Source organism: Mobula birostris, chromosome 15 (assembly GCF_030028105.1).
Source record: "Mobula birostris isolate sMobBir1 chromosome 15, sMobBir1.hap1, whole genome shotgun sequence".
Lineage (NCBI taxonomy): Eukaryota > Metazoa > Chordata > Chondrichthyes > Myliobatiformes > Myliobatidae > Mobula > Mobula birostris.
The window spans coordinates 23,630,265-23,658,022 of record NC_092384.1 but is presented as its reverse complement, the minus strand read 5'-3'; the positions used below and the strand labels follow the sequence as shown (position 1 = coordinate 23,658,022).

At 40.9% G+C, this 27,758-nt stretch overlaps 1 protein-coding gene across 3 annotated transcripts in view; it reads left to right on the top strand.

Moving 5' to 3' along the window:
• Nucleotides 1-27,758, top strand: part of fhod1 (formin homology 2 domain containing 1) — a 302,751-nt gene that overhangs the window by 43,951 nt on the left and 231,042 nt on the right. For all 3 annotated transcript variants that reach the window (XM_072279446.1, XM_072279445.1, XM_072279444.1), the window contains exon 3: nucleotides 7,026-7,090. In XM_072279446.1, coding sequence (XP_072135547.1) covers nucleotides 7,026-7,090 — 65 coding nt within the window. The remainder of the gene's footprint in view (nucleotides 1-7,025; nucleotides 7,091-27,758) is intronic.

Here is a 27,758-nt window from a genome sequence, read left to right as displayed (position 1 = left end):
CTTTCTGAAAACGTAGAACTCAACTGGATAATTGCGAGCTCTTCTGGTCACCAAGGTATAGGAAGGATGTGGTATTATTGTTGGAGAGGCTGCAGAGGAAATTCACCAGCTCAGGGATAGAACAGCTCAGTTAAGAGAGATCGGCGAAACTAGGTCTGTTCCAAGATGGTGTGGAGATTATGTGGGTAGGTCACTAAAGTACTACATATTCTACTCTTAAATTACTTTTAAGAGACATATTTTTGAACTATCTAAACAAACTGGCGATTTTACAATCTCCTGAAGGACTTGGCAGGCTTGGCTCTCAGAAAGGTAGGTATGGCACCATGAAGAAGAAGAAGTTTGCCTATCATTGCTAGAAGAGAGGGTGGAAGAGTGATTGCCGGGGGGGTGGGGAACTGCAAGCCAGATTAAAGCGTCGAGGCCTGAAAATGAAAAATGAGCTGCCACTACTATGTGCCAGCCCAAATCCCCCACCTGAGCTGTCCTATCTGCCTGTGCTTGACCCATCTCCCTCTCTTCTCACTACTACCATCGGCTGGGAGGTGCAGGAGTCTTGGGTACCACACCGCCAGGTTTGAAAAGCAGTGTTCCCCTGTAGCCGTTGGGCTCATGAGCTGGCTGCACTCACCCCTGTGCTGAACTGACTCCACAGCCTGTGGACAGACTTCTGGGGACTCTCCAGTTCACGTTCTCTGTATCATTTGTTTATATTTTTTACTATTTGCACAATTTGTCCTCTTTTGCACATTAGGTGTTGGTCAGTCTTTGTTGTGAGTGGTTTTTGAGGACTCTGTTGTATTTCCTTGTTTTCTTGTGGATATCTCAAGAAAATGAATTTCAAGGTCGTATATTATATACATACTTTGTACTTTGAACTTTTGTTTCCCTGGAACGGAAGAAGGGACATGGTTGAGATATGTAAAAACATTACGAGGTATAGGTAAAGCAGACTGCAGGAAACTTCTTTCCAAATCAGAGAGATAGAACCAGAGAACATAAATGTAGGGCAAAGTGGAAGAGATTCAGAGGGGATAAGAGGGTGACCACCTTTACTCAGAAGTAGCAGGTACTTGCAGTGCACTGTGAGATTGTAGCTGAATCTCTGTCAGCATTTAAGTGAACACTTGAATCACTTAAACATGGAGGGCCATGGACAAAGTGCTGGGCATTTGGGGTCATTTGAAAAGGCACCCACTGGTTGGTGTGAGTGAGTTAGGCTGAGTGGCCTGTTTTCAAGCTGCGTGACTCTGCGAAAGGCAAGCTTGAGGATCTGAGGATCTTCCCATCTCAGCAATCAGTCTTTTTTTTTAGAAAATGAAGACCTGTAGTCCTCTTTTATTGTCATTTAGTAATGCATGCATTAAGAAATGATATATTATTTCCTCCGGTGTGATATCACAAAACACAGGACAAACCAAGACTGAAAAAACTGACAAAACCACATAATTATAACATATAGTTACAACAGTGCAACAATACCATAACTTGATGAAGTCCATGAGCACAGTAAAGTTCAAAGTTTCTCAAATGTCCCACATCTCACGCAGACGGGAGAAGGAAGAAAACCTCTCCCTGCCATGCCGACCACAATCCGACTCTGAGTCATCCGAAAACTTCGAGCTCTGATCAGCTCTCTGACACTGAGTACCGAGCGCCATCTCTGTCCGAGCGATTCGACCTCTTTCTCCGTCACCAAAAGCAGGCAAGGCCGGGGATTTTGAGGCCTACCCTCCGAAAGATTCCCGACTGCGCAGTAACGAAAGGAGCGAACGAGCGTTTCAGAAATTTTTCCAGATGTTACTCTGAGCTTTCACATCCATTCTCCATCAAGTCAGAGTTGTCCACGGCCCCTATTTAACAGATACGACATCATTTTTCACCGGAGAGCTGTGCACGCGCGGCGCACTGCCATCTTCTCCTCCCGCCTTTAGAGGTGCATTATAATCTTCATTGCATTCCCTCAAAGATTAGGTGTATCCTTCCTTCTTAAGGGACCCAGTTTGTACACAATATTCCAGGTGTGCTGTCAATGGAACTCTGTATAATTGTAGGAAGACTTCTTTATGTTTGCGTCCCTCTCTCATTGTAATAAAAGCCACAATACCACAACTAATACCTTATTATTTGCTGTCATACTCCCAGATGATTTGTATTGAATTTGTAGCTAGTACTGATAGCACTGATGTTCCTCACTTTTTAAAAATAGTCTACTTTTCTGCTTTAGTTAAAATAGATAATTTTATGTGTCCATATAATGCTGCATCTATGACCTTCTTTTTCTCAATAATTTAACCTGACCATCTCCCATTGCAGCTTCTTCACATCTCCTCCATTACTTCTTGTCCCACCTCATCCTGCAGTCTCAGCCCGCTTGAGCTCCCTGTACACTTGGTCCTCTCATCTAAGTTAGTGATATCAGTTTGCTGATTGGGAACAATGACTCTTCCTTTTGGTGCTTTTACTAGGTTTGCTGCCCTTAAATTCTACAGGACTTGAGGTTGGTGATATCAGTGCCAAATGTAATTGGCTCCTGGTGCTGTTGTCTATTGAAGCTCTTTCCATCAGTTGAGATGCTATGATAGAGATTGTGTGAGCTGTCTAAAACCCATACTTCTCCAAATCACCTCTTCTCTATTTCACCACCCACTAAAATGGTAGATGGTTTCAAAGGTCTCTTTCTGGATCTGCTCCTGGACTTCATGGAAAATTTCAACAAAAGCATCAGAGTAGAACCAGAGATTAAAACACTATCTGGAGCATTAGCCTTGAAGGACCTGAATACTGTAGTTCAAAACTGCATCTGTGGGGAATGTGACTACTTTAGCACAGAAATGTTGAATCAGGCACTTCTCTGTCTATGAATGCTGTAACTGAAACCAAATAATGCTGTCATATCCTGCCCTCCATTCACAATTTGACTGCGATATTTGAAAAATGAGCACCCTCTCCAAAAACACTCAAGGTGTTTATGAAACTTAAATTAAATGTAAAAATTTTGGCTTTGGCCATTCACCAGGTGTCATCACTTACAGTATATGTATATTAAAATAGCTGACACTTTAGCAGTGATACTTGCACCAGTTTACTCAACACATACTATCTGAAATTATCTATTTCTTACTAGTTTTCTATCCATAAACCAATCCCTAATCCTGGAATTAGCCACAATTCCATGAAATTTAATCGCATATTAATAATCCCCTGTGTGACACTCTCTCAAATGCTTTCTTAAAAATTCAAAAATCTATCAGTTTTTCTTTTATATACCTTGGTCTAAACACTCTCAACAAAACATTAAATTCTTTATTGTACAGAATTTCCCTTTCATTAAACCACAATTATTGTTCTTGTGATAAACCTACTATTTAAATCTACAATGATTTAGCACTCTTAAAGAAATCTTAAAAATATTTTATTAAATGATGCAATGATAAAGGTCTTACTGTTGCATTGGCTACTGGCAGAATTTATCCTTTGATGATATGCAAATATATTTTAGTAATATATTTAAGATAATTAACATAATGCACAAAACCAATCCAGATTTTCCATAGATTCCATCCAGAGCAGAATGTTGAGTCAGTTATTTGCAGACTGGACTTACCTTCTTGCATGATTAGAAGGAATTTTATCTATTCAGAATGTGAATCCTTAAGGAACTATATGAAGTTGTATCCTGGTTGCTTTCTTTTCCTTCTCAGTCCTCAAAAAAAATGACTAGAGTTCTTTAGGAATGAGATGCTCATCTTGTAGCAAATGGTGAAGCAGCAATACAAACCAGTGTCTTTCTCAAATGTCAAGTTTATGAATGGACTTATGTCTCTTTCCTGGAATTTCTCAAGCTCACTGCTGCAGACATCTCTGCTGGGGTGGGTGATAGGACAGTGGGATTTTGGGCACACAGAATCCTCAAGCAAGCAGAGTAATCAATTACATAGAACAATTCAGAAAAAGAGCAAACCTTGCAGTTTTAAAATAAACCATGATTTCAAGCTAACCTTGTAAACGTTGATATTTAATGGGTATCCTCAAAACAAAGCAACAAATATCTCCTTTCTTCCTGGCCTTTGCAAGACTGTGGAATGTCACCTTTTCTTTATAAGCACAAAATCTAATTGGAGTTAAATTCCAAAACATAGAGACGATAATGAAATAATAATTAAAATGTCATTGTCATGCCTCTTAGGACTTCAAATGAAGTTTTATCTTGTGCACTTAAATGGCAAGAATAACAAAGGAGTTGCTGCAATTTGAGAGGGGGAAGCATAACTCGCATGTATCAGTATTGCAATTGAATAAAAGAAATTACAGAGACCTGAGACAGGAGCTTGCCCAGGTGCATAGGAGGAGGTTGCTAGTGGGGATGATGGCAGACCAGAGATGGCTGAAGTTTCTGGGAATAGTTCACAAGGTGCAGGATACATATGCCCCACAGAATACAGTAAGTAGTTCTCAAATGGCAGGGGTAGGCAACTGTGGCTGACAACGGAAGTTAAGGACTGCATAAAAGCCAAGGAAAGGGCATATAATCTAGCAAAGGTCACTGGGAAGTTGGATGATTGGGATGCTCTTAAAAACCAACAAAAGGCAACTAAAAAAGCTTATAAGAAGGAAAAAGATGAAATATGACGACAACCAGCCAATAATATAAAGCAGGATACTAAAAGTTTATTCAGTTATATAAAGAATAAAAGAGAGATGAGAATTGATATTGGACCACTGGAAAATGATGCTGGTGAAGTAGTAATGGGGGACAAAGAAATAGCAGATGAACTTCATGGGTACAGTACTTTGCATCAGTCTTCACTGTGAAAGACATTAGCAGTGTGGCAGAGGTCCGTGAGTGTCAGGGAGCAGGAGTGAGTGCCATTGCTATTACAAAGGAAAATGTTCTAGGCAAGCTCAAAGGTCCTGAGCTGGATAAGTCACCTGGACCAGATGGACTACATCCCAGAGTACTGAGTATGTTACTGAAGAGATAATGGATGCATTGGTCATGATCTTTCAAGAATCACTGGATTCTGGCATGGTCCCAAGGACTGGAAAATTGCAAATGTCACTCCACTCTTTAAGAAGGGAGGAAGGTAAAAAAAAGAAGGAAATGTTTGGTCAGTTAGCATAACCTTAGTGTTTGGGAAAGTGTTGGAGTCTATTATTAAGGATGAGGTTTCGGGGTACTTGTAGACTAATGATAAAATAAGTCAAAGTCAGCATGGTTTCTGTAAAGGGAAATCTTGTCCAACAGGTCTGTTAAAGTTCTTCAAGGAAGTAACAAGCAGAGTGGACAAGGGAGAGGTAGTGGATGTCAATTACTTGGTTTTTTGGAAGGCATTTGATAAGATGTCACACATGAGGTTGTTTAATAAGATAAAAATCCTATGGCATTACAGGAAAGATACTGGCATGGTTAGAGGAATGGCTGACAGGTAGGAGGCAGTGAATCGGAATAAAGAGGGCCTTTTCTGGTTGGCTACCAGTAACTAATGGTGTTCCTCAGCGGTCAGTATTGGGACTGCTACTTTTCACATTGTTTGTCAATGATTTGGATAATGGAATTGATGGCTTTGTGGCAAAGATTGTGGATGATACAAAAATAGGTGGAGGAGTAGGTAGTGCTGAGGAAGCAATGCAATTGCAGCAAGATTCAGACGAATTTGAAGAATTGGCAAAAAAGGTGGAAGATGGAATGCAGTGGTGGGAAATGTATGATAATACAATTTGGTAAAATAGTGCAGACTGTTATCTAAGTGAGGAAAAGGTTCAAATATTAGATGTGCAGAGAGACTTGAGAGTTCTTGTGCAAGATTCCCAGAAGGTTAATTTACAGGTTGAGTCTGTGGTAAGGAAAACAAGTGCAATATTGGCATTTATTTCAAGGGGGATCGAATATAAAAGCAAGGAGATGATGCTGAAGCTTTATAAGACACTAGTCAGGCTGCACTTGGAGTCTTGTCAACAGTTTTGGGCCCCATATCTCAAAAGGGATGTGATGTCATTGGAGAGACTCCAGAGGAGGCTCACAGGATAATTCCAGGAATGAAAGGGTTAATATATGAGGCATGTTTGGCAGCTTTGGCCCTGTACTCACTGGGATTTAGAAGAACGTAGGGGAGTTCTCAATGCAACCTACCGAACGTTGAAAGGTCTAGATAGGGTGGAGTGGGGAGAGGACGTTTCCTATGGTGGGGGCATCCAGACCTCGAGGGCAGAGCCTCAAAATTGAGGGGCAACCTTTAGAACAGAGGTAAGGAGGAATATTTTTCAGCCAGAAAGTAGTGAATCTGTGAAATGCTCTGCAACAGACTGTGGTGGAGGCCAAGTCCATGGGTATATTTAAGGAGGAAGTTGATAGTTTCCTGATCAGAGTGGGCATCAAAGGATATGGTGAGAAGGTAGGTGTATGGGCTCGAGTGGGATCTGGGATTGGCCATGTTGGAATGGTGGAGCAGACTTGATGGGCTGAATGGCCTAATTCTGCTCCTATGTCTTATGGCCTTAAGGTCTTTCTTTTGCTTGACAATCTGACGAAACACTTGGGACATTTTCATGCTATACCTATATTGAATGTGAAATTATATGAATTTATGGGAGCAGAGTACATCAAAAAGAAACATTAGAGTGTCTTGGCCTCCAAGAGGACCACAACTTTATCATAGGGTTTGAAGGCTTGTGTGCCTCAGTGACCTGGAGAGCTACAAATGTTGGCTGGAGTTAGCGCCTTGTACTTTGGTGCTTGGTAGGGTCACCCATACCAAGCAGGTCAAAGGGTAGAGGCCAGACTAAGAGTGGTCCAGTGGTCCCCCAGGTTCAGGGTTTCAGCGCAGGGCTAACAACCTAACTGGTCAAAAACAATTGTTACAGAAGCAGCAATGAACAATCTTTCTATATCTGTGTGCAATGGTATTCAGAGAGAACTGAGGACCTTCATTGCTGCCCTGAACACCAGCCAAGTAACAGGCAGTAAGAAAGTGAGAGTGCATTGGGGTTCTACTTGACTAATCAATCATTTCTTTTTCACTCAGCAAGGGGAGGCGTCCCACCCTCATCCTCCGGACACAGCTATCGATACGGGTTCATGCCATTATAGGTAAGTGAAGTACAGTATTCTACTTTTGCAGGTGTTGGACCTTTTACATGATATAAACTTTGGTTACATGATGTATTTCTTGTATGCATGTAAGTCAAACTGTTACAAATTAGACTTTTTGTCTCCTGAAGGGAAAATAGGAAACAGTTGAATAGCATGTAGCTGTAAGAATATTGTCGTTTGTAAGAATGAGATGAAAAGAGTAACTGTTGAAATGAATTATTTTGGATCAATGACATATTCGGCAGCTGGTTCTAATATGGTTGTGTGTTATAATATACTGGCATCATTTTGTTTCAGAGATCCTGATGCAATGCCAAGGACAAGGGTAACACCACTCTTGAGGGCTATGACCATGCATTAATTTATCTTGGCTTAAAATACACACTGCAGCTTATGTAGAGTGGTGATGTTTTTTTCCATTTGGTCAGATTAGACTTTTTTTGGTCTTGCTTGTTTCTGCCTCTATCTGGAAAACTCAGCTGGGGTCTTGCTTCCTCATTCCGTATATTAGCTGCCACAGAGGAAATTCATCCCCCTGAATTATTTCCTCTTGATGTGACAGTGAATGTGGTTAATCTGCAAAGTATTCCCTGTCTTTCCAAGTTTCTCCAATTGCCTTTTCTCTGCTATAAGGGCACTGATGGTTGCTAAGGCACAGTTCACTGGTAAACAAACCAAAAGATTGTATGTAAGCAGAGCCTTTGATAACTTTGGGGCACTTCAAAGCTCCTTCCATTTTTGTTCTTTGAACAGTAATTAATGCTAGAAATCTTTTTTTTGGTATGGATGTACAGAATGTGCTAAATTCAGAAGACCTTTAGTACTCAAGAGCAACTCCATGAAGTGTTCTGGCAAGGTATTTGCTGTGCCATTTTCTTCAAACTACATTTAACTCCTCTGGGGAGTGATCTCAAAACTTACCTTTTAGCAAATCTGATTTGCAAGTTTTGCATACCAAGAAGATAAAAGAGGCATGACTTTGTAATATAGAGTACAGCAAATCTTAGGCACATATCAATGACCCACAACTGACACTGGGAGAAGGAAAAGATGATTTATTTTTAGTATTTACTGAACAAACCCTACTTCTCAGTCGAAATAATACAGCAGTGTGCAACAAGGTGTTGGACTTTGTAACAAACAGGCCTCAGATAGTCAGGATGCAGATCCGCTCCTCCCTCCCCATGGATGCCCCCCTCCCCAGGGCTGTGTGCTGAGCCCATTGCTGTACACTCTGCTCACATGTGACTGCGTGGCCAAACACCCGAGTATTCACATTGTCAGGTTCACTGATGACATGACAATGGTGAGGCTCATCACCAACAACGATGAGACTGCCTACGAAGAGGAGATGGGAAGTACATGAGGCAAATAACCTCTTCCTCGGTATTAACAAGACAAAGGAGATGGTTATGGACCTTCTGGAGAACTCACATCCCTCTTCACAACAGTGGCACAGCAGTGGAAAGTGCAAGCAGTTTCAAACACTTTCGCACAGCCTCTCGTGGTCCCGGAACACTTCCTCCACAGTTAAGAAAGCTCGCCAGTGCCTCTACTTCTGAGGAGAACTGGATGATGCAAATTAATACTCACGGCCTTCTATAGATGGCCCGTTGAGAGCATTGTTGCATGCTGCATTGCTGTGCAATATGGAAACTGAACTGCCGTGGGCTCTACAGTGGCTGGTTAAAACTGCCCAATGCATCAGGCACCTGCTGCCCACTGTCAAGGACATGTATACAGAATGGTGCCAGGAAAAGGCCAGCAATATCGTGAAGGATCCCACTCATCCTGCTCATGGACTGTTTGTCCCATTCCCATCAAGGAAGAGGCTATGCAGCTTCCGCACCAGGACCCCCCCAGTCTCAGAAACAGTTACTTCCCCCAAGCACTAAGGCTGATCAACACCTCCACCCACTAAACCACCCCTTCACACCCTCAACCTCCACTACTTTATCATTTCCTGTCAGCGTCACCTTATGTGCAGGCATTCTTGTACTTAGTATTACTTTATGTACATACAATCAGTCTGTGTACTGTATTTAAACTAGCCTTACGTATTTATATTTATTGTGTTTTTTTATGCTACATCAGATCCAGAGTAACAATCATTTTACTCTTCTTACACTTGTTTACTGAAGAATGACAATAAACAGTCTTGAATTTTGAAAAACCTTTCAGGGATTTGGCAAAGAGCAGCGGGGGGAGGGGGGCGAATTGTGTGTAAAGGGATGAATGGCTCTGTTTCATATCAGATTATATGCTGAATTTTAGGGAGGTTTGTGCACGTAGTTATCGAAGGGTTTTGTAATTCAGGAATTGCCTGTTTATAATGGTATAATTAAAGCTTCCCAAGCAGTGGCTTGCACCTTATGCATTATCAAGTCTGAACACGAAAGGAGATCTCAACAATTTCAGAGTTGTGTTTTTCATGAAGATCTATTTTGGCACTAAACCATCACTTTGCTGCCTTGTTTACATTGCATAATTCAAATGATACATCCTTTTTACATTAAAATAAATTTAATCCTGTTGGCAGAAATTAACAAAGGAGGAAAGAATGCATGGCAATGCGCTGCCATTTACTGATTAGAAATAATCAAGCTCCGTGGTAACCGTAAGGAGCTTTGTCTCAAGCCATTAAGAACATCACAGATCTTTTAAAATCAGGGTCATTGGCCTGTCATTAGTCAATACTTATCGTTTGTTTTATTTTTGTATTTTAAAATTCTCTTTTTTTTCCCAGCTTATGATGCTGAACCTGACTGCATTTTATATTAGTAAACCACAATAATGCATTAAAGTAAACATTTACCTAAAATTAACTGTTTCATTTTTACCTCTGCCTTAAGAAAAATTGATCAGCCTAGGTGGTTTCATGAATGAAAGTGAAGTCGGGGTGATTACCTCTTGGATTTTGCTACGTGTGTCACAAAGTATCACAGAACATTCAACTTGTGTCGTGCCCAGAAAGTGAACACTTTTGTTGCTTAGTTGAGTAAGTCATGGTCCTATGCCATTATCTCCATAATAATAACGAATTTCCCAGTATTGTGGATTCTAAACCAAAGTTGAAAGTAAATTTATTATCAAAGTACATCATATACCACCATGGGAAAACCCAATATATCCATAATGGAATAATTATAATAGGTTCCGTGAAGGACCTTACCAACTTGGACATTCAACCAGCGTGCAAAAAACGACAAACTCCAAATACAAAAAGAAAGAATAATAATAAATAAATATCGATAACACAAGACGAAGAGTCCTTGATGATGCTTTCCAGTGACAACGCTTCATGTAAATGTACTCAATGGTGGGGGGAGAGCTTTACCCACAATGAACTGGACCATCTCCAATATTTTTTGTAGGATTTTCCATTCAAGGGCATTGTTGCTTCCACACCAGGCTGTGATGCAGCCAGTCAATAAACTCTCCACCACATATCTACAGAAGTTTGTCAAAGTTTTAGATGTCAAGCTGAATCTTTGCAAACTGCTAATGAAGTAAAGGCACGGCCCTACATTCTTTGTAATTCCACTTTCATGCTGGGCCCAGGACAGGTCCTCTGAAATATTAACACCAAGGATCCTCCTTGTGTACTCCTCGATGATCGTCCGCTGAGTTCTTTCTCCTGAAGTCAATAATCAGCTCCTTGGCCTTGCTGATATTGAGTAAGAGGTTGTTGTTATAGCACCACGCAGCCAGATTTTCAATCTCCTCCCTGAATGCTGATTCATCACCATCTTTGATTTGGCCTATGGCATGGCATTGGAGCTGTGCTTAGTCACACAATGTTAAGAATAAAGCGAGTAGAGCAGGGGGCTAAGCACACAGCCTTGTGGTATACCTGAACTGATAGAGATTGTGGAGGAGATACTGTTGCCAATCTGAACTGACTGGGGTCTGCAAGTGAGGAAATCAAGGGTTCAATTGCATAAGGAGGTATTGAGGCCAAGGTCTTGGAGCTTTTTGATTAGTTTTGAGGAAATAATGGTGTTGAATGCTGAGCTGTAGTCAATAAAGAACACTCTGATGTATGTATCTCTGCTGCCTAGATGTTCCACGGTTGAATGAAAAGCCAATGAGATGGCACCTGCTGTGGAACTGTTTTTCCAGTTGGTAACTTGGAGCAGATCCAAGTCGCTTCTCAGACAGGAGTTGATATGTTTTGTCACTAGCCTCTCAAAACACTTCATTAGAGTGGATGTAATTGCTGCTGGGTGACGGTCATCGAGGCAGGTTACCCATGTTCTTCTCAAGCATCAGTAAAACTGAAGCCTGCTTAAGCAGGTGGGTGCCTCAGACTGTTGAAGCAAGAGGGTAAAAATTTCCTTGAACGCTCCAGCCAATTTAATGAGCACAGGTTTTTATTACTTGGCCAGGTACCCCATCTGGGTTGGATGCTTTATGTGGGTTCACTCTCCTGAAGGATGCTGTCACATCAGCCTCAGAGACTGAGATCACAGGATCATCGGGGGCCGTGGGAATTTGTGATGGTTCCTCCTGTTTTTACTGTCAAAGTGAGCATAGAAGGCGTTGAGCTCATCTGGAAGTGAAGCCCTGTTGTTGCCTTTGTTGCTTGAGAAGAGGTGACAGCATTCAAGCCCTGCCACAACTGTTGAGCATCCTTCATTGATTCAATTTTAGTCCAGAATTGCCACTTCACTCGTGAGATGGCTTTCTGGAGATTGTACCTGGGCCTCTTGTAATTGTCTTGGTCACGAGACTTGAACGCCTCTGATCTGACCCTCAGCAGATTGCAGATCTCATGGTTCATGCAGGGCTTTTGGCCAGGGAAGACTTTGAAGGTTCAGGAGCCTTAGGACCCACACCACCATGTTCAGGAGCAGTTATTACCCCTCAGCAATCAGACTCTTGAACTAGTGGGGATAACTTCACTCAGATTCACTTGCCCTATCACTGAACTATTCCCACCATCTATGGATCCACTTTCAAAGACTCATTATCTCAGGTTCTCAATATTTATTCCTTATTTATTTGTTATTATTTTTTTTTGTTAGCTCAAGCTGGTAAAACCTGAGATGCGAGCATAGCCAAGCACACTCATTTCTCAATTGCTAGGAACTTTTGGACTATTCTTGCGGCTTTCTGAAGATTTGCGTAGATACTGCTGTGTAGTCCTAATTGTTTAATGCTATTGTGTAGTGCCTTTGGGATGACCCCAGATGTAGATATTACTGATGGGACAATGTATACCCTAATCATGTTCCATAGTCTTTCAATTTCCTCTTTTAATTCAGCATATTTCTGGTGTTTTTCGCTTACTGATTTCTATTTCTGTGTTTGGAATGGCTATATCTTTTAAATGTTCTTGCTTATTTATCCTGTGTTATTATATCTGGATAGTTTTTATGGATTGTCCTATCTGTAAAAATAGATATAATTTGTGGTATTCTGACTCAAAATAATAATAATAATAATACTATTTTCTATTTTGTATTTGCAGTTTGTTGTTTGTTCGCCCTGTTGGCTGTGGTCTTTCATTGATTCTATTACATTTCTTAGATTAACTGAGTATGTTGGCAAGGAAATGAATCTCATGGTTGTATACAGTGACATATATGTATTTTGATAATAAATTTACTTTGAACTTTCAACTTTGAACCTCGAGCAAATCAACTCCTGAATCTCTTGGGGCGTTTCCAGAAGGATTCCAAGTGGCTCAAATCAGGATGTACTTTATGAATGATCAGTGTTGTAGAGTTCTGGTACATTCCATTAAATATAGTTCTGTTGCATCTGAAAAACTAAGCCTTTTCTTTTGCTCAGATGCATGTAAGAATTATGTGTTCTTTTCCATGTACCTCTCCTCCAATCTCACCGTATGATAAATGTTGAATAAAAACAGTTCATTTTTATAATTGGGATCCTTCTTTCTAATTTTACCCTGCTCATGTCTTCACCACTCCTCATGCAAACACACTTCAGCACTCGAGGATCTGAAAATTTGCTGTCAGCGCATGACTTGTGGGTTTGTAAGGCTAATGCTGTAGTAAAAGGGTCTGGAACACTACGGCTCAACTTCCTTTCTTGTTTGGCATTCAAACAGACTTTGACCTGGTTATAGTTTGGGGGAAGAAAAAGCTTCTTAGAATAAAATTGAATGAATATTATATTGACTTCAACAATAAAATTACTCAGTGAATTCTGCTCTACGCAATACCAATCTTAATGAATTGCTCAGCAGCAAACGTGTTCTCACTAAATGTTTGGACCAACTGGTGATTGTTTTAGGATTACAGCTGTTACCAGAGGGAGCAATGTATCAGAGCCGGAGAACATGGAAACAGGCCATTCTGCCCAACTGCTCCAAGGCAGCCAAGATGCACTTTCAAGATGGTCCCATTTGGCCCATATATTCATCTTTCCTACCTAGGTAACCGTGGACTGTCTTTGAAAAGTTGTTATTGTACTTACCTCAACAACTTCCTCTGGCTGTTCCTTCTACATATGTCTACCCTCTGTGAGTCAAAATAAAATTGCCTGTCAAGTTCCTATTAACTCTTTCTACCCTTCCCCTAAACCTACCATATATCCTCTGGTTCTTGGTTCCCCAACTCTGGGGGTGGAAGGGAGAAAAACTGACTGCATTCACTCTATCTATGCCCCTTGTGATTTTGTGAACCTCCATAAGTCTGAGTCTCCTACATACAATGTCTTAGACTTTTAATCTCTTCCTGTAGTTTATTTCCCTCTTGATTTTTTGATGGGCAAATAATTTGTGTAGAATTCTATAAGCAAGGCAGATATTCTTAAAGCAAAATTTGACAACCAGTATCCCAAGGTGGACAATTATCTTTCTACATTGACCTTGAAATAAAAGAGATAACAAATGGACTTGTAGAAACCACATGATGTTAAACACTGAAGACTTCAATTGCATAGCACATGATTTGGTTTTAAATTGTTGTGCAATTACTTTCATGTAAAATCAGTTATTAAACTTAAATGAGGATCAACTTTATTTGCTCTATACATTTAACTCTGTTAGGAATTTGCTGTGGTTTGTTGGCGTGACATGCAACAAAAGTCAACAACCTTCAACAAATATAAATAATTTTATTAAAAAATAGTTTGAGGTTAAAATAATGATGTGGAATAAAATGTGCATAAATACATAAATACCAGCGTGTATTTACAATGTAAACAGCACTATAAAAAGAGGTTTAAACTGTGTACAACACAGTTCCGTATGGGGTAATAGATAAAGGGAGTGGGGGGTGGGGAAGGGAAATGCTAACTAGAATGGTTGGTCAGATTAACTGCCTGGGGAAGAAACTTTTAAAATGGCGTGAAGTTTTTGTTATAGCACACATCAAAGTTGTTGGTGAGCGCAGCAGACCGGGCAGCATCTCTAGGAAGAGGTACAGTCGGCGGTTCGGTCTCAGCCCGAAACGTCGACTGTACCTCTTCCTAGAGATGCTGCCTGGCCTGCTGCGCTCACCAGCAACTTTGATGTGTGTTGCTTGAATTTCCAGCATCTGCAGAATTCCTCGTGTTGGAAGTTTTTGTTAGCACTCTCCAGAAGGGAGCTTTTGGAAAAGACAGCTTGAAGGGTGGGTAGTGTCCACAATGATTTTTGCTGCCTACTTCTTTAGCCTGGACACATATAAGTCCCACAATGATGGTAGACTTCAGCCAATGACCTTCTCTGCTGACCTGACAGTTGGCTGTAGTTTTCCTGTATTGTGTTTATATACTGCTTGTGCTGCATATACAACATGTAAAAACTTATAACTAAGGTGAGAGTTCCTTCAAGTTGCATTTCTGTTGTCAGGTGATGCCATCCCACAAGTAATACTGAATAGGTTCCTCCCCTGTAAAAATGAATTACTGAATTACAGCAGTGTGTGTTATGATTAGGGAAAACAGATCTGAAAGGCAAAGAGAAGCTCTGCTCCCGCTTCAATTGGAAAAATAATCAATTACATACATGAGAAGGTCTGCAGATGCTGGAAATCCGAAGCAACACACACAAACCACTGGAGGAACTCAACAGGATAGGCAGCATCTATGGACATTAATAAACTGTCAATGTTTCAGGCTGCCACTCTTCTTCTGAACCAATCAATTACTTGCATGCTTGTTGGGGTTAGTCTTGGAGAAGTTGTTGCATTCCACACATGCTGCTGAATCCCCGCATTTAACAACTCTGGGCCAGTGGATGTCAATGTCAAGTGGAGTGATGTCTGCTGGTAGGGAGATGCACAGATATGTCTTGCGTATTTGAAACAATTAAAGGTAGCAACAGCCTGAGCTTGTCCACTACCAGTCTTACCATGTACATATCATTCAGTAGGGATTGATTATGGGTAGAAATCCCAAATAGTTTGTGTTTCTTGTTTAGAAGAGCAAATGCTGGTTGTTCTATTTCCATTGTTTTCACAGTTGAGATAAGCTGAATCAGCAGAGACAAGTAATCAGAGCTGGAGCCTTCCTGTACTGCATTTTTTCGCAGGAAGCTTATCAGATCTTCAGGGAGACTATCCTGAACATTGCCAAGTGCTTGTCTCAGAGTATTAAAGTCTTTTTTTTGGTGTGTGTAGACTATAAATGAAATGACAGCAAATGTTTTCAACTTTTCATTACTAGCCTGAAAAAGACTTGGCTTTATGTAAACCCCAGATGGAATCCTTGGAGTGTTTTAGTGCCTGTGTCTTCTGTGAGACAACAGGGCCAACAGCACTGAAAATCATGCCTCGATGGGGGATGGGATATCAATGGCCTTGCTACATCTAAAAAGAATCCAGTTTGAGAGATGGGGGCAAACAGTAAGAAAAACAATATTGCAAATGCTAGACTAAAATGCACTAAAATTAAAATTACATCAGGAACTCCTGCCTCTGTCTTTACTATGGTAATACAGTTGTCTCAACGTTCAATGAAAAAATGCAAAAAGACTAGTCAGTAACTTCATTTCTTGTATCTACTTGTATGTTTTAATGAGCCTGAGAATGAAGATTGTGTTGATCTGCTAACCATCCACCTTAGACATTCTTCACCTTGAGAAGCCAGTGTATAAAATGTTTATAAAAGAGTCTAAATAGATCATTTTTGATGGCACAAATTTGCATGTCTACATGTATCTGTAAGTGTACTTTAATTTCAATTTCCTAATGGAACAGTTTATATACAGACACAAAATTTGATGGTAATCAGTTACAGTTTCAATAAAGCTGTGGAATAGTTTGGCATTTGTTTTGGAATATGTTCAATTTCTTGGATTGTTCAAAGTAAACGCTTAGTGTTAATCAGGCCCTGGTGCAGCGTTGTGATATAAGTGGGGAGAATATTTGGCATTTTGTAATATTTTATTCACATTATTGCCAGTACTTTAAACGGTAATGGTATTTCTATATCTGTCTCAGAATGCAGACTATACTGTTTTTGTTTTGGTATATATAGGACAATAGTATTGTTTTTTTCAGAAAACTTGGGGTTGTTAAATGGGGATGTCCCATTAAGATAAAAATATGTTTTGAGGAATGCTTTGTTCAAGTTTCAGTGAAATAATCGCTGATACATTTGATTTGTAAGTTGAAGATGACACTGATGCATTCATCACAATGAAAATTATTGGACTCTGCGGCAAGTGATTGTCACAAGTAAGTGCAAGATGAGGGGAAAAAATGGCTCAATTAACAATTTCCATGAATGTGAAGAAATCTAACTAGTGGAACAGCTGTAATGATTGACCTCCAATAGCCACCTCCATCTTCATCTCTGCAAATATGATTCTCGCTATTGATCATTGATGTTCGTTGCCTTCAGTTTTACCATTACTCCTTGATGCTACACTTAGTCCAATGCTGCCTTCATGTCAAGAAAAATTACTCTGACTTCACCCAAAGGTACAAATCCTTGGTTCACAAGGCTGAGATAATGTCTGGAGTTGAGCAAACTTGGCAAATACAAGCTGAGCAGGTTGCTAATGACGAATTACTGACACTTTCCACCACTTTGGTAATTATTAACTGTAAGTTGATTGGTTATCAATTAGCTAGTTTGTGCATCCTACTTTTTTGAGAGAAGGATACAACCTGGACATTTTTGCCATTTTTGCGATGTACTGGCATTGTACAGCTGGAATGTTGTCTAGTCCTATATGTTTTGCTGTATCCAGTACTCTCAGCCATTTCTCCAACTGGTCAGAGTGAGTCAAGACTGGAGTCTGTGAGGAAGTTAAAGATGGATTATCTGCTCAGAACTTCCGGTTGGATGTGCTGCTAATGTTGTCACCTTTTCCAATGTGCTGGTGGAATTCAATGGGTCATACAGCATCAGTGAGAGGGAAAAAAATTGTCAATGTTTTGATCTTCCAGATTCCAACAACTGCAGTCTCTTGAGAATACTTGCAGTAGCCCATGATCACTGTGGACAGAGATATCTCAGAGTTGCCTGTTATCTGTTTAATTGTCCACCACCATTCATGATTGGATTTTGTAGGATTGCGGAGTATCGACCTCATCTGTTAGTCATAGGATCACTTAGTTCTGCCTATTGTAACCTCTTTTAAACTATTTAGTTTGCATTTAGTCTTATTTCATACTGTAACCAGATTAGTACCCTGTATTTATGCACATGTAAGGTAATACATTCATGCAAAATGTGATGGACTTGTACATATGGTTTCTCAAAACAGGTCACTCATGAAGTACGGTAGACTGTACATCAGCAACTGTGGGAATATACATCACAACAATCTGTAACCTCATCCCCCAGCACATCTCTCACTCTACTAAACCGAAAGGTCAACCCTGATTTGGTGAGGGTGCAAATGAGCTTGCTGGGAGCAGCTGCAGGTGTGTACAATCCGAGGAGCTAACAATGCAGCTGCAACATAAGATGGCCTTGGCTGTTCATTTCCCTTCATAGGTGCTGCCTGACCTGCTGGGTTTCTCCAGAATTTTGTGTGTTTGGCTCAAGATTTTCAGCGTTTGCAGCATCTCTTGTGAAGTTCTTCCATAATGTATTTGAATCCACAGCCCATCATTGTGAATATTGCATCATTGGTAATTAGCCACACACACAAAGTGCTGGAGGAACTCAGCAGGTCAGGCAGCATCTATGGAAATGAATAAACAAATTACAATTTGGCACAAGTGACAAAAATGCTACACTTGCCCATTCACCTCCTCCCTTACCTCCATTCAGGGTCCCAAATAGCCCCTAATGGTGAGGCAACACTTCACCTATGGGTCTGCTGGGGTCATCTACTATAACTGGTGCTCCTGCTGTGGCCTCATGCATATCGGTGAGACCCAACGTAGATTGGAAGACTGCTTCGCCAAGCACCTATACTCTGTCCGCCAGAAAAAGTGGGATCTCCTGGTGGCCACCCGTTTCAATTCTACTTTTCATTCCCATTCCCATTCCCATTCCCATTCCAACATGTCAGTCCATGGCAACCTCTACTGCCACGATAAGGCCACACTCGGGTTGGAGGAACAACACGTTATATTCCATCTGGGTAGCCTCCAACCTGATATCATGAATATCAATTTCTCAAACTTCCTGTAATTGCCCCCTCTCACTATTCCCCATCCCCATCTCCCTCTCTTACCTCATCTCCTTACCTGCCCATCACCTCCCTCTTTGGTGCTCCTCCCCCTTCCCTTTCTTCCATGGTCTTCTACCCACTCTTATCTGTTTTCCCCCTTCTCTAGCCCATTATCTCTTTCAACTTCCCAGCTCCTTACTTCACCCCTCCCCGCTCCCAGTTTCACCTGTCACCTACCAACTTTTACTTCTTCCTTCCTTCCCTCCCTCCACCTTCCTTCTCTGACTTCTCCTCTTTCTTTCCCAGCCCCGATGAAGAGTTTCAGCTTGAAACGTTGACTGTTTACTCTTCTCCATAGATGCTGTCTGGCCTGCTGAGTTTTGTGTGTGTTATCTATAGTGATTCTCTTTCATCTTTGCATATTGCCTTTCATTTCTTAAAACCTATCATATATCAACAACATTGTTTGTCAGTTGTATTATTTTGCATTAATTTTTGAAGTTCTGTCAAATTAACTAACAGCAGTGTTTTAGTTTCTATGTACTCTGGATGTTGGGCTGCATAACCACTGAATTTATCTTCATTGATTGTAGTGTGGAGCTTCTCATGTTGTTACATTTGGAGATGTTATCCATTGTATGTATCACATTGTAGAAAAAGACAGTTTTAAGTAAAATACCGCCATAATTTAGGAGCTGTTGGCTCTTCTTTCACTGTGGGGAGCTGAACATGTCTGCATTATCTAACAAGGTTTTGTTTCCAAAGTAGGTTCCATGGTAAATTGTGGGTGATGGGAAGATGAATGGTAATTATAATTTGAGAATCCTCAATAGGTAATTCATTCAATGTGTCTGGTAATTCAGAAGGCAGTGTATACTTTGGTGTGGAAAAACCTTTTGTGTGCTGTGGGAGAAGCTCTCAACAGAACAACAGGAATGTGTGTGGGGGTGGGGGAGAGGGGTAGATGAATGGGCTAAGTGTGTGAACCACTCTGTTTTAAGTGATGCTACAAAGATTATTGCTTTCAAATTAAGTTGGATGGGCCACTGAAGCAAGTTAATAGATTCATTAGGTTTTGCTTGCGCGTGATCCAAAGCTATCCCTTTTTGGGTACATCTGCAATTCTTCATTCTTCGCACCACTCCTGTGTCTGTAAATTCAGTGCACTCTTTATGCTATTTTTTCTGTAAATTCTTATTTAATTAACTTCGGTGACTTGAGAGTGATGATATTGTCAAATAGGGAATTTGACTTGAGACACCAGTGCTTAGAGTTGTGCAATAGAATGAATGAGGTTTAATCCTGATTTCAGCCATGCTAAGAGGGAAACCTCTTCCTTTTGATGACATTGTGGGATGGAATTTGGTCTGCATAGTTGAAGCTAGGCAGTAACTACTGTGGTTAAAATTTGGGCTTCATCCAACAACCAGCTTCTCATATAAAATGCTGTAATCTCCATAAGTAGTCTGCTGTGAATAAAACCTTGATTTTTGTACTCTGCTCCACTGCGTTTCCATAGCAATTGGTCTCAGTCACCATCAATCAACACAAAATGCTTATTAAGAATACATAGGGAGTCCACTGTGCCAGCTGCCAATTCAGGCAGTGGAAAATGTCATAACGTTGGATCATCGTATGTCCTGAACTACTGACCAGATTTATTGTCTCAAAAGCAAAAATGTAGGAGAGGTATATAAGGTACAAATATCCATTCAGAAAGATTTTAGTAATATTGCTGGTAAATGGTGGAAAACAGTAAGAGGCAAAGCTATCTTTTATGGAGTATTATAGAAGATTTTTTTTAGAAGAACAGTCTCTTACCCAATCTATTTGCCCAACCCTGCATTCTCTTCATATGAGAAATAAAACAGCAGATGCTGGGAACACTTGGTAGGTCAAGGAACATCTGGGAAAGTGCATATGGTTGAAATGCGAGCTTTATTTTACCCCTTATCTATCCTGTCTTCTGTAGGAGGAGAGTATACAATAAATGGCAGGACTCTGAGGAATAAGTGTAGGGATCTTGAGGTGCCAGTCCGTAGCTCCGTGAAAGTGGCAACAAGAGAAGATAATAAACACAAGGACCACCTCCACGAGTAAAATCGGCAGAGGCTGCAAATCCAAGCAATGCACACAAAATGCTGGAGGAACTCAGCAGGTCAGGCAGCATCTGTGGAAAGGAATAACGAATTGATGTTAACATGAGTAGATAGAGTGGTGAAGGCGGGTTATGACAGTCTCCTTCATTGGTCTGGGTGCTGGTCATGTTGCACTGCTGCAGAACTTTGAGTAACATTTGGAGTATGGTGTGCAGTTTTGGTCGCCTCATTACAGGAAGGATGTGGAAGTTTGAAGTTGCAAGTTGATAGTTCTTGATGAAAAGATGTTTTTTTTTAAAACCTCATCCATTCTCTTTAATAATTTCACTTAAAAGATACAGCTGGTTTAAACACATTTGCCAAATCTGTGTGGTTTCCATGTTGCTGTTCTTGGAAATGAGGCCAGTGCAAAAAGTTTGGAGAAATCTTTTGCTGATGTCTGTTTGGAATTATATAAATTGTAGGTCAATTGTGGTGAATTATGCTGAGTTCTTCATTTATCTAAACTTGTATGGACGTGAAGACTGGTTCTAACAATAAGGTCACAGTTAACACCCCACCCCTCTATACTGTAATTTTCAACATAGTTACAGCCCTGAAGCTGTAAATGACACTATACAGTATCTGAATTTCTTTCCACTCTACTTCATGGTACCCGAAGGTCCAAACAGTGGTTTTATTCCAGTTGTACCCATTCGGCAAGTGTGTAATGTAGGACACTTTGATGTGTCCAAGTACCTGAAGTGAATCCTTGAGGGTAATCATTTCTTTTAGCAACATATCTTGTCACCTGACTGTATGTTGGTATGTATGTATCATTACTGTATCAATTGTAAGCATTTATGTCTATCCACATGCCTGCTTCGCTGCTGCTGCTACTGTGTGGTCCAGAATCTCCAGAGGAGAAGGCCCCGAGTCCTCGGCTTTGCTTGTTGCTCGGCAGCTGGGGCGGGGTCGAAGCGCTCGGCAGAGGATGGTGCTCGGAGAGGCTGTGTCGGAGGGGCTGGTCGGAGGCTTGAAGTTTTTGGACAGATTCTGGTGCTTCCAATGGTGCTGCATCGGCAAGTTGGCGGCGCTTGGAGGTTCATAGCAGGGAGAGTCCCTCCCTTCTGCCACCTGCATGAGATGATGAGTCTATCAGGACTTTGAGTCTTTTTTTTTACCGTGCCCATGGCCTGCACTTTATCAAATTACGGTATTGCTTTGCACTGTTGTAACTATATGTTATAATTATGTGATTTTGTCAGTTTTAGTCTTGGTTTGTCCTGTGTTTTCTTGTGATATCATTCTGGAGGAATGTTGTATCATATTTTTAATGCATGCATTTCTAAATAACAATAAATAAGGACTGAGTGTCCTCATAATCTAATCTAATCTAATCTGACTCCTGAAATCAATGGGCAAAAAAGATCTACAAAAAATTCTTGCAGATAACTTGAAAATTTGGAAATTCCCTTCTGAATAGTTACTGGCACAAGTTCTGTGAGTAAAGTCTTTCAGAGAAAATCTCATGGAGGTTTGACTACTTTTTCTTGATCAAGTTGCACTTTTCTGGTTCCACTTTTTCCTTTTTTGGTTCTGAGATGGCTGAAGAAACCAGTGTGTGAACCATAGGCTCTTCCACAGATGGGACAGGACGTGTCTGACAAGATGGGTCAGGCCTTAGTTTGTGTGGTGGTGTGCTCCTTCTACAACTTGTGATGACTTCTGCGTGTTTCGAAATTGATGGATTTGTTTGTCAATTCTTTGTCATTTGAATTCTTTTGATTCCCTGGTGAGGAGCCAGAGTTAACCAAAATTAACACAAGTTATCGTCACTGTATTTGTGAATAATTAAAAATTTCTGCCTGTCCCTCTCAAAGGTCTGCTTGCATTCATTCTGATGTTTGGTTTAGATATGTGACATTGGAGGTGTCTTCAAGATGTGCTGTTATTTTCATTTAACCACACCTCACACTCCCCAACCCAACATTCTGCCACATTGAAGTTTAGCCCATTTAGTTTCTCGCTCCACAGATACTGCCTGATCAGCTAAGGTATCTTGTTTTTATTAAACAATTCTAGCATCTGAAGTACGCACACAAAATGCTAGAGGAACTCAGCAAGTTGGGCAGCACCTATGAAGAGGAGTAAACCAGTGGACATTTCGGGGCAAGATCTATCATCATCAGAAGTCCTGATGAAAGGCCTTGGTGGCGAATGCCAGCTGCTTATTCCCCTGCCTAACGTGCTGAGATTCTTCAGCATTTTGCGTGTGTTGCCCTGGACTTCTAACATCTGCAGAATTACTTGTGTTTAGCATTCAAAGTATTTTTTTAAAATCTACTTGGCTCAGTCTGAGCTCTAATTATTTGTATGGTGTAATAGCCCCATATCTAAGGTTGGATGTGCTGGCTTTGGAGAGGGTCCAGAGAAGATTTATGTGAATGATTCCAGGAATGAAAGGGTTAATGTATGAGGAACCTTTGATAGCTCTGGATCAGTGCTTGCTGGATTTTGAGAGAATGCGGGACCTCATTAAAACCTACCAAATATTGAAAGGCCCGGATGGAGTGGACGTGGTGAGCATAGTTCCCATAGTAGGGAACTACGGGGCACAATCTCAGAACAGAAGGACATCCTTTTAGAATAGAGATGAGGGGGAATTTCTTTAGGCTGAGGGTGATGAATCTGTGGAGGCCAAGTCACTGAATAAATTTAAAGCTGAAGTTTATATGTTTGTGATTAGTAACAGCTTCAAAGGGTATGGGGAGAAGGCAGGAGAATAGGGTTCAGATGGAAAGTAAAATGGCAGAGCAGACTTAATGGGTCAAATGGCCTAATTCTGTTCCTTTGTCAACGTGGAGCAGAGAGTGAGTTTGTAAATCTGGCAGGAGGAAAGGATGTTGGGAATGGCGAGGGTGGAGTGCCATGGGACAAGTGGCAGAGAAAGAGTGCCAGGGCTAGGGGTAGCAGGGGTACAGACACACCCAGCCCTGAGACATCAGGCACGGTCATTTGATTCCAAACAACTGGTTTATTGATCACTACAGAATATCTCTCTGATACTTCCTGCTCCCTCCCCTCTCCCTTCCCACTCTCAGTTCACAATAGAGACCTATATAAGAATCAGGTTTGTCATCGCTCACATATGTCAAGATTTTTTTTGTGGCAGCTATACAGTGCAATACATAAACTTACTACTGTATATATGACTTTTGCACAGTACTGTGTATGGAAGTATGAATTTAAACAAGGAGTTGTAAGAGTGACTTTTTTGCTGATAACTCCTCCATGGCCATGTTTCTAGTGCATATCTTTAACACTGAGTTTAATTTAGCCAATGTAAATGTAGCCATTTCTTTACAGTAGAAGCCATTTAAAACTTTTCAAATTATGTTAATTAATGCTGATCTTGCTCAATAAGTTTTTGGTGAGTTTATATGTTGTGTATTATCTGATGTTACAAAATAAAATGAAACAACAACTACATTAAACTTAGCTGGTATTAATGCTTCACAAATTTGCATATCTTCTCTGTGCTTTGTTGGAATTATAGCAGGGAACAAGGTGTGTATCTCTCACGCATTCAAAAACGAATCTTGCACGTTTATTCCTTTTACTTTCTCTTGAGAATCCCATGACCTTCACAAAGTTACTTTGTATGAACTTTGTAGAATGCAATAACCTAAACTTTCCAGTGTGGAATTGAAAGGAAGCTGCTTGACACCGTCCGCGTTCTTTATTAACTGGCATCTGGCATGGATTTTGAAGATAACAAGTGTCTTAGGGTCTTTCGTGGGAGTTTGTAAGCAGAGTAAACCCCCAGTCAGACTGATGAATTCTCACAGATATTTCTCATAAATATTTTAAATATTTTCCATGAAGTAAAATAAAGTTCAAGACATAGTCATGAAGTAAAGGTAAAAGCCAAACAACCTACAGACTATTTAATAACCTCTGCATTGCTGCATGTGGTATACTCCAGTGAGGGCAAGAATAGGATGATATAGCAGATGAATACATGGCTGAGGTATTGGTGTAGGATAGGTTTGTCCCATTGAGGCAGGAAAAGGATGGCAGGGTGAAGGAACCATGAACCAAGACATGTTTATGAGATCTCGATGACCTGGTCAAGAGGAAGAGAGAAGCTTACCTAAGGGTTAGGAGGAAGGACCAGACAGGGCCCAGGAGTGTTACAAGGTAGCCAGGAAGGAGCTAAGGAATGGACATAGGAGAGCTAAAAGGGAACATGAGAAGGCCTTGGCGTGTAGGATTAAACAAAACCCCAAGGTGTTCTACATGTATGTGAAGTACAGGAGGATAGCCAGAGTGAGGGTGCACTGATCAGGGATAGTAGAGGAAATGTGCCTGGACTCAGAAGCGGTAGGGGAGGTTCTTAATGAATACTTTGCTTCAGTATTCACTAGTGAGAAGGGACCCTGACATTTGTGAGGACAGCATAAAGTAGGTTGATAGGCTTGAACATATCGACATTACAAAAGAGGATATGCTGGAACTTTTGAAAAACATTAGCATAGTTAAGTCCCTGGGGCCAGACGGAATATATCCCATGTTACTACAGTGAGCAAAGGAAGAGATTGTTGCCCTTTGGCAATGATCTGGCCACAGGAGTAGTACCCAGATGATGGGAGGGTGTCAAATATTATTCTTTTGTTCAAGAAAGGTAGTAGAGATAATCCTGTGAATTATAGTCATACTTCAGTGGTGACCAAATTGTTGGAGAAGATTCTCAGAGACATGATTTATGAACATTTGGAGAAGCATAGTCTGATTACGGAGAGTTAGCATGGCTTTGTGAAGGGCAGGTTATACCTCACCTGCCTGATTGAATTCCTTGAGAATGTGACAAAGCAAGTTGATGAAGGTTGAAGAGTGGATATGGATTTTTGTAAGGTGTTTAATGAGATAAGGTTCCCCATGGTAGACTCATTCAGAAAGTCATGAGGCATGGGATCCAGGGAAAGTTGGCAATGTGGATATGGAATTGCTTTTCCCATGGAAAGCAGAGGGTACTAGTAGATGGAGTATATTCTGGAGGATGGTGTTCCACAGGAATCTGTTCTGGGATCCCTGCTCTTTATGACTTCTGTAAATGACTTGGATAAGGAAGTAGAAGGGTGGGTTAATAAATTTGCAGTTGACACTAAGTTTGGTGGAGTTGTGGATAGTTTGGAGGGTTATTGTAGGTTGGATACCGTCTGGGTAGTCTCCAGCCCCTTGGTATGAACATTGAATTCTCCGACTTCCGGAAATTCCCTCCCCCTTCCATCCCCCATCCCACTTTCACTCTGACCCCTTCCCCAGCTGCCTACCACCTCCCTCATGGTTCTGCCTCCTTCTACTACCCATTGTGTTTTCCCTTATTCCTTCTTCACCTTTCCTGCCTATCACCTCCCTGCCTCCCTTCCCCACCCCTTTATCTTTCCCCTTACTGGTTTTTCACCTGGCACCTACCAGCCATCTCCTTCCCACCCTCCCCCCCCCCCCCTTCTTTATAGGGCCTCTGTCCCTTCCCTCTTCAGTCCTGACGAAGGGTTCCGGCCCGAAACGTTGACTGATCATTTCCACGGATGCTGCCCGACCTGCTGAGTTCCTCCAGTGTGTTGTGAGTGTTATTATAGGTTGTAGTGGAATATTGACAGGATGAAGAGCTAGGTTGAGTAGTGACAGATGGAGTTCAAACCAGAAACATATGATGTGATTCATTATGGAAGATTGAATTTGAAAGCATTATACTGGATTAATGGCAAGATTGTTGGCAGTGTGGACTAACAGAAGGATCTTGGGATCCATGCCCATAAATCCTTCAAAGTTACAGTGCAAGTTGATAGGGTAGTTCCAAAGACGTTTAGTGGGTTGGCCTTCATCAGTCAGGGGATTGTGTTCAAGAGCTGTGAAGAAACGTTCCAGCTCTGGTTAGACCACACTTGCAATATTGTGTTCAGTCTGGTCACCACATTATAGGAAGGATGTGGAAGCTTTAGGGAGGCTGCAGAGAAGATTTACCAGAATGCTGTCTGGACTAGAGACCATGTCAAATTAAGATAGGTTGAGTGAGCTCGGCCTTCTCTCGTTGGAGCGAGGGAGGATGAGAGATGACTTGATAGAGGTGTACAAGATGATGAGAAGCATGGATAGACTGAACAGCCAGAGACTTATTCCCAGGGCGGAAATGGCTAATACAAGTAGATATAATTTTAAGGTGATTGAAGGAAGGTATGGGGGGATGTCAGAGATAAGTTGTTTTTACATAGACTGTGTGTTGGTAGAGGCAGGTAAATTAGGGGCATTTAAGAAACTCAGATAGCTATATGGACGATTTTAAAAAATGGGGGACTATGTAGGAGGGAAGGTGAGATTGACTTTGGAGTAGATTGCAACATTCTGGGCCAAATGGCTATACTGTGCTGTAATATTATGTACTTAATTTTAAAATGGAAGCAAATTTTGAAGTTCATTTTTTTTTGTTGGTTGAGACAAAAGGGATCACCCTGCAATAATTGTAAACCATTATTTTACTTTTTTTTTAAAACAAGCCTAACATTTTCAGTGAAAATATAATTAAAATTTAGATTTCACTTTGTTGATTTCAGATATGAAAATTACCATGGTGTCTCCCATGTGAGTAACTTCTCATTTTCCTCTTTCTTCTTTCCTGAACACTCTGCTTTCCTCTGTGTTTCTCTATATGTGACTCCCTTTCAGGAGGCTAGGCAGCATCTATGCAGAGAAATAAAGTGCTGATGTAAGGTCCTGGCCTGAAATGTCGACTGTTCATTCTTCTCCATGGATGCTGCCAGCACTTTGAATGATGTACGTTGACTGTATTTCAAACACAGATCACTGCCCTATGTGATTATGGTCTAGAAGGTCTTAAATTCTCTTACTATATTAGCTGAAGTTGTGAAGCTACCTCCGTAGGGAACAGTGGACATACATCCCATGCTGTGTCAATAGTTACTTGGCACATTGGAACCACGCTGGAAATAGATGGCTATGTTTAAAACAGAAATGTCAAATTGTTAAAAGTTTCTTT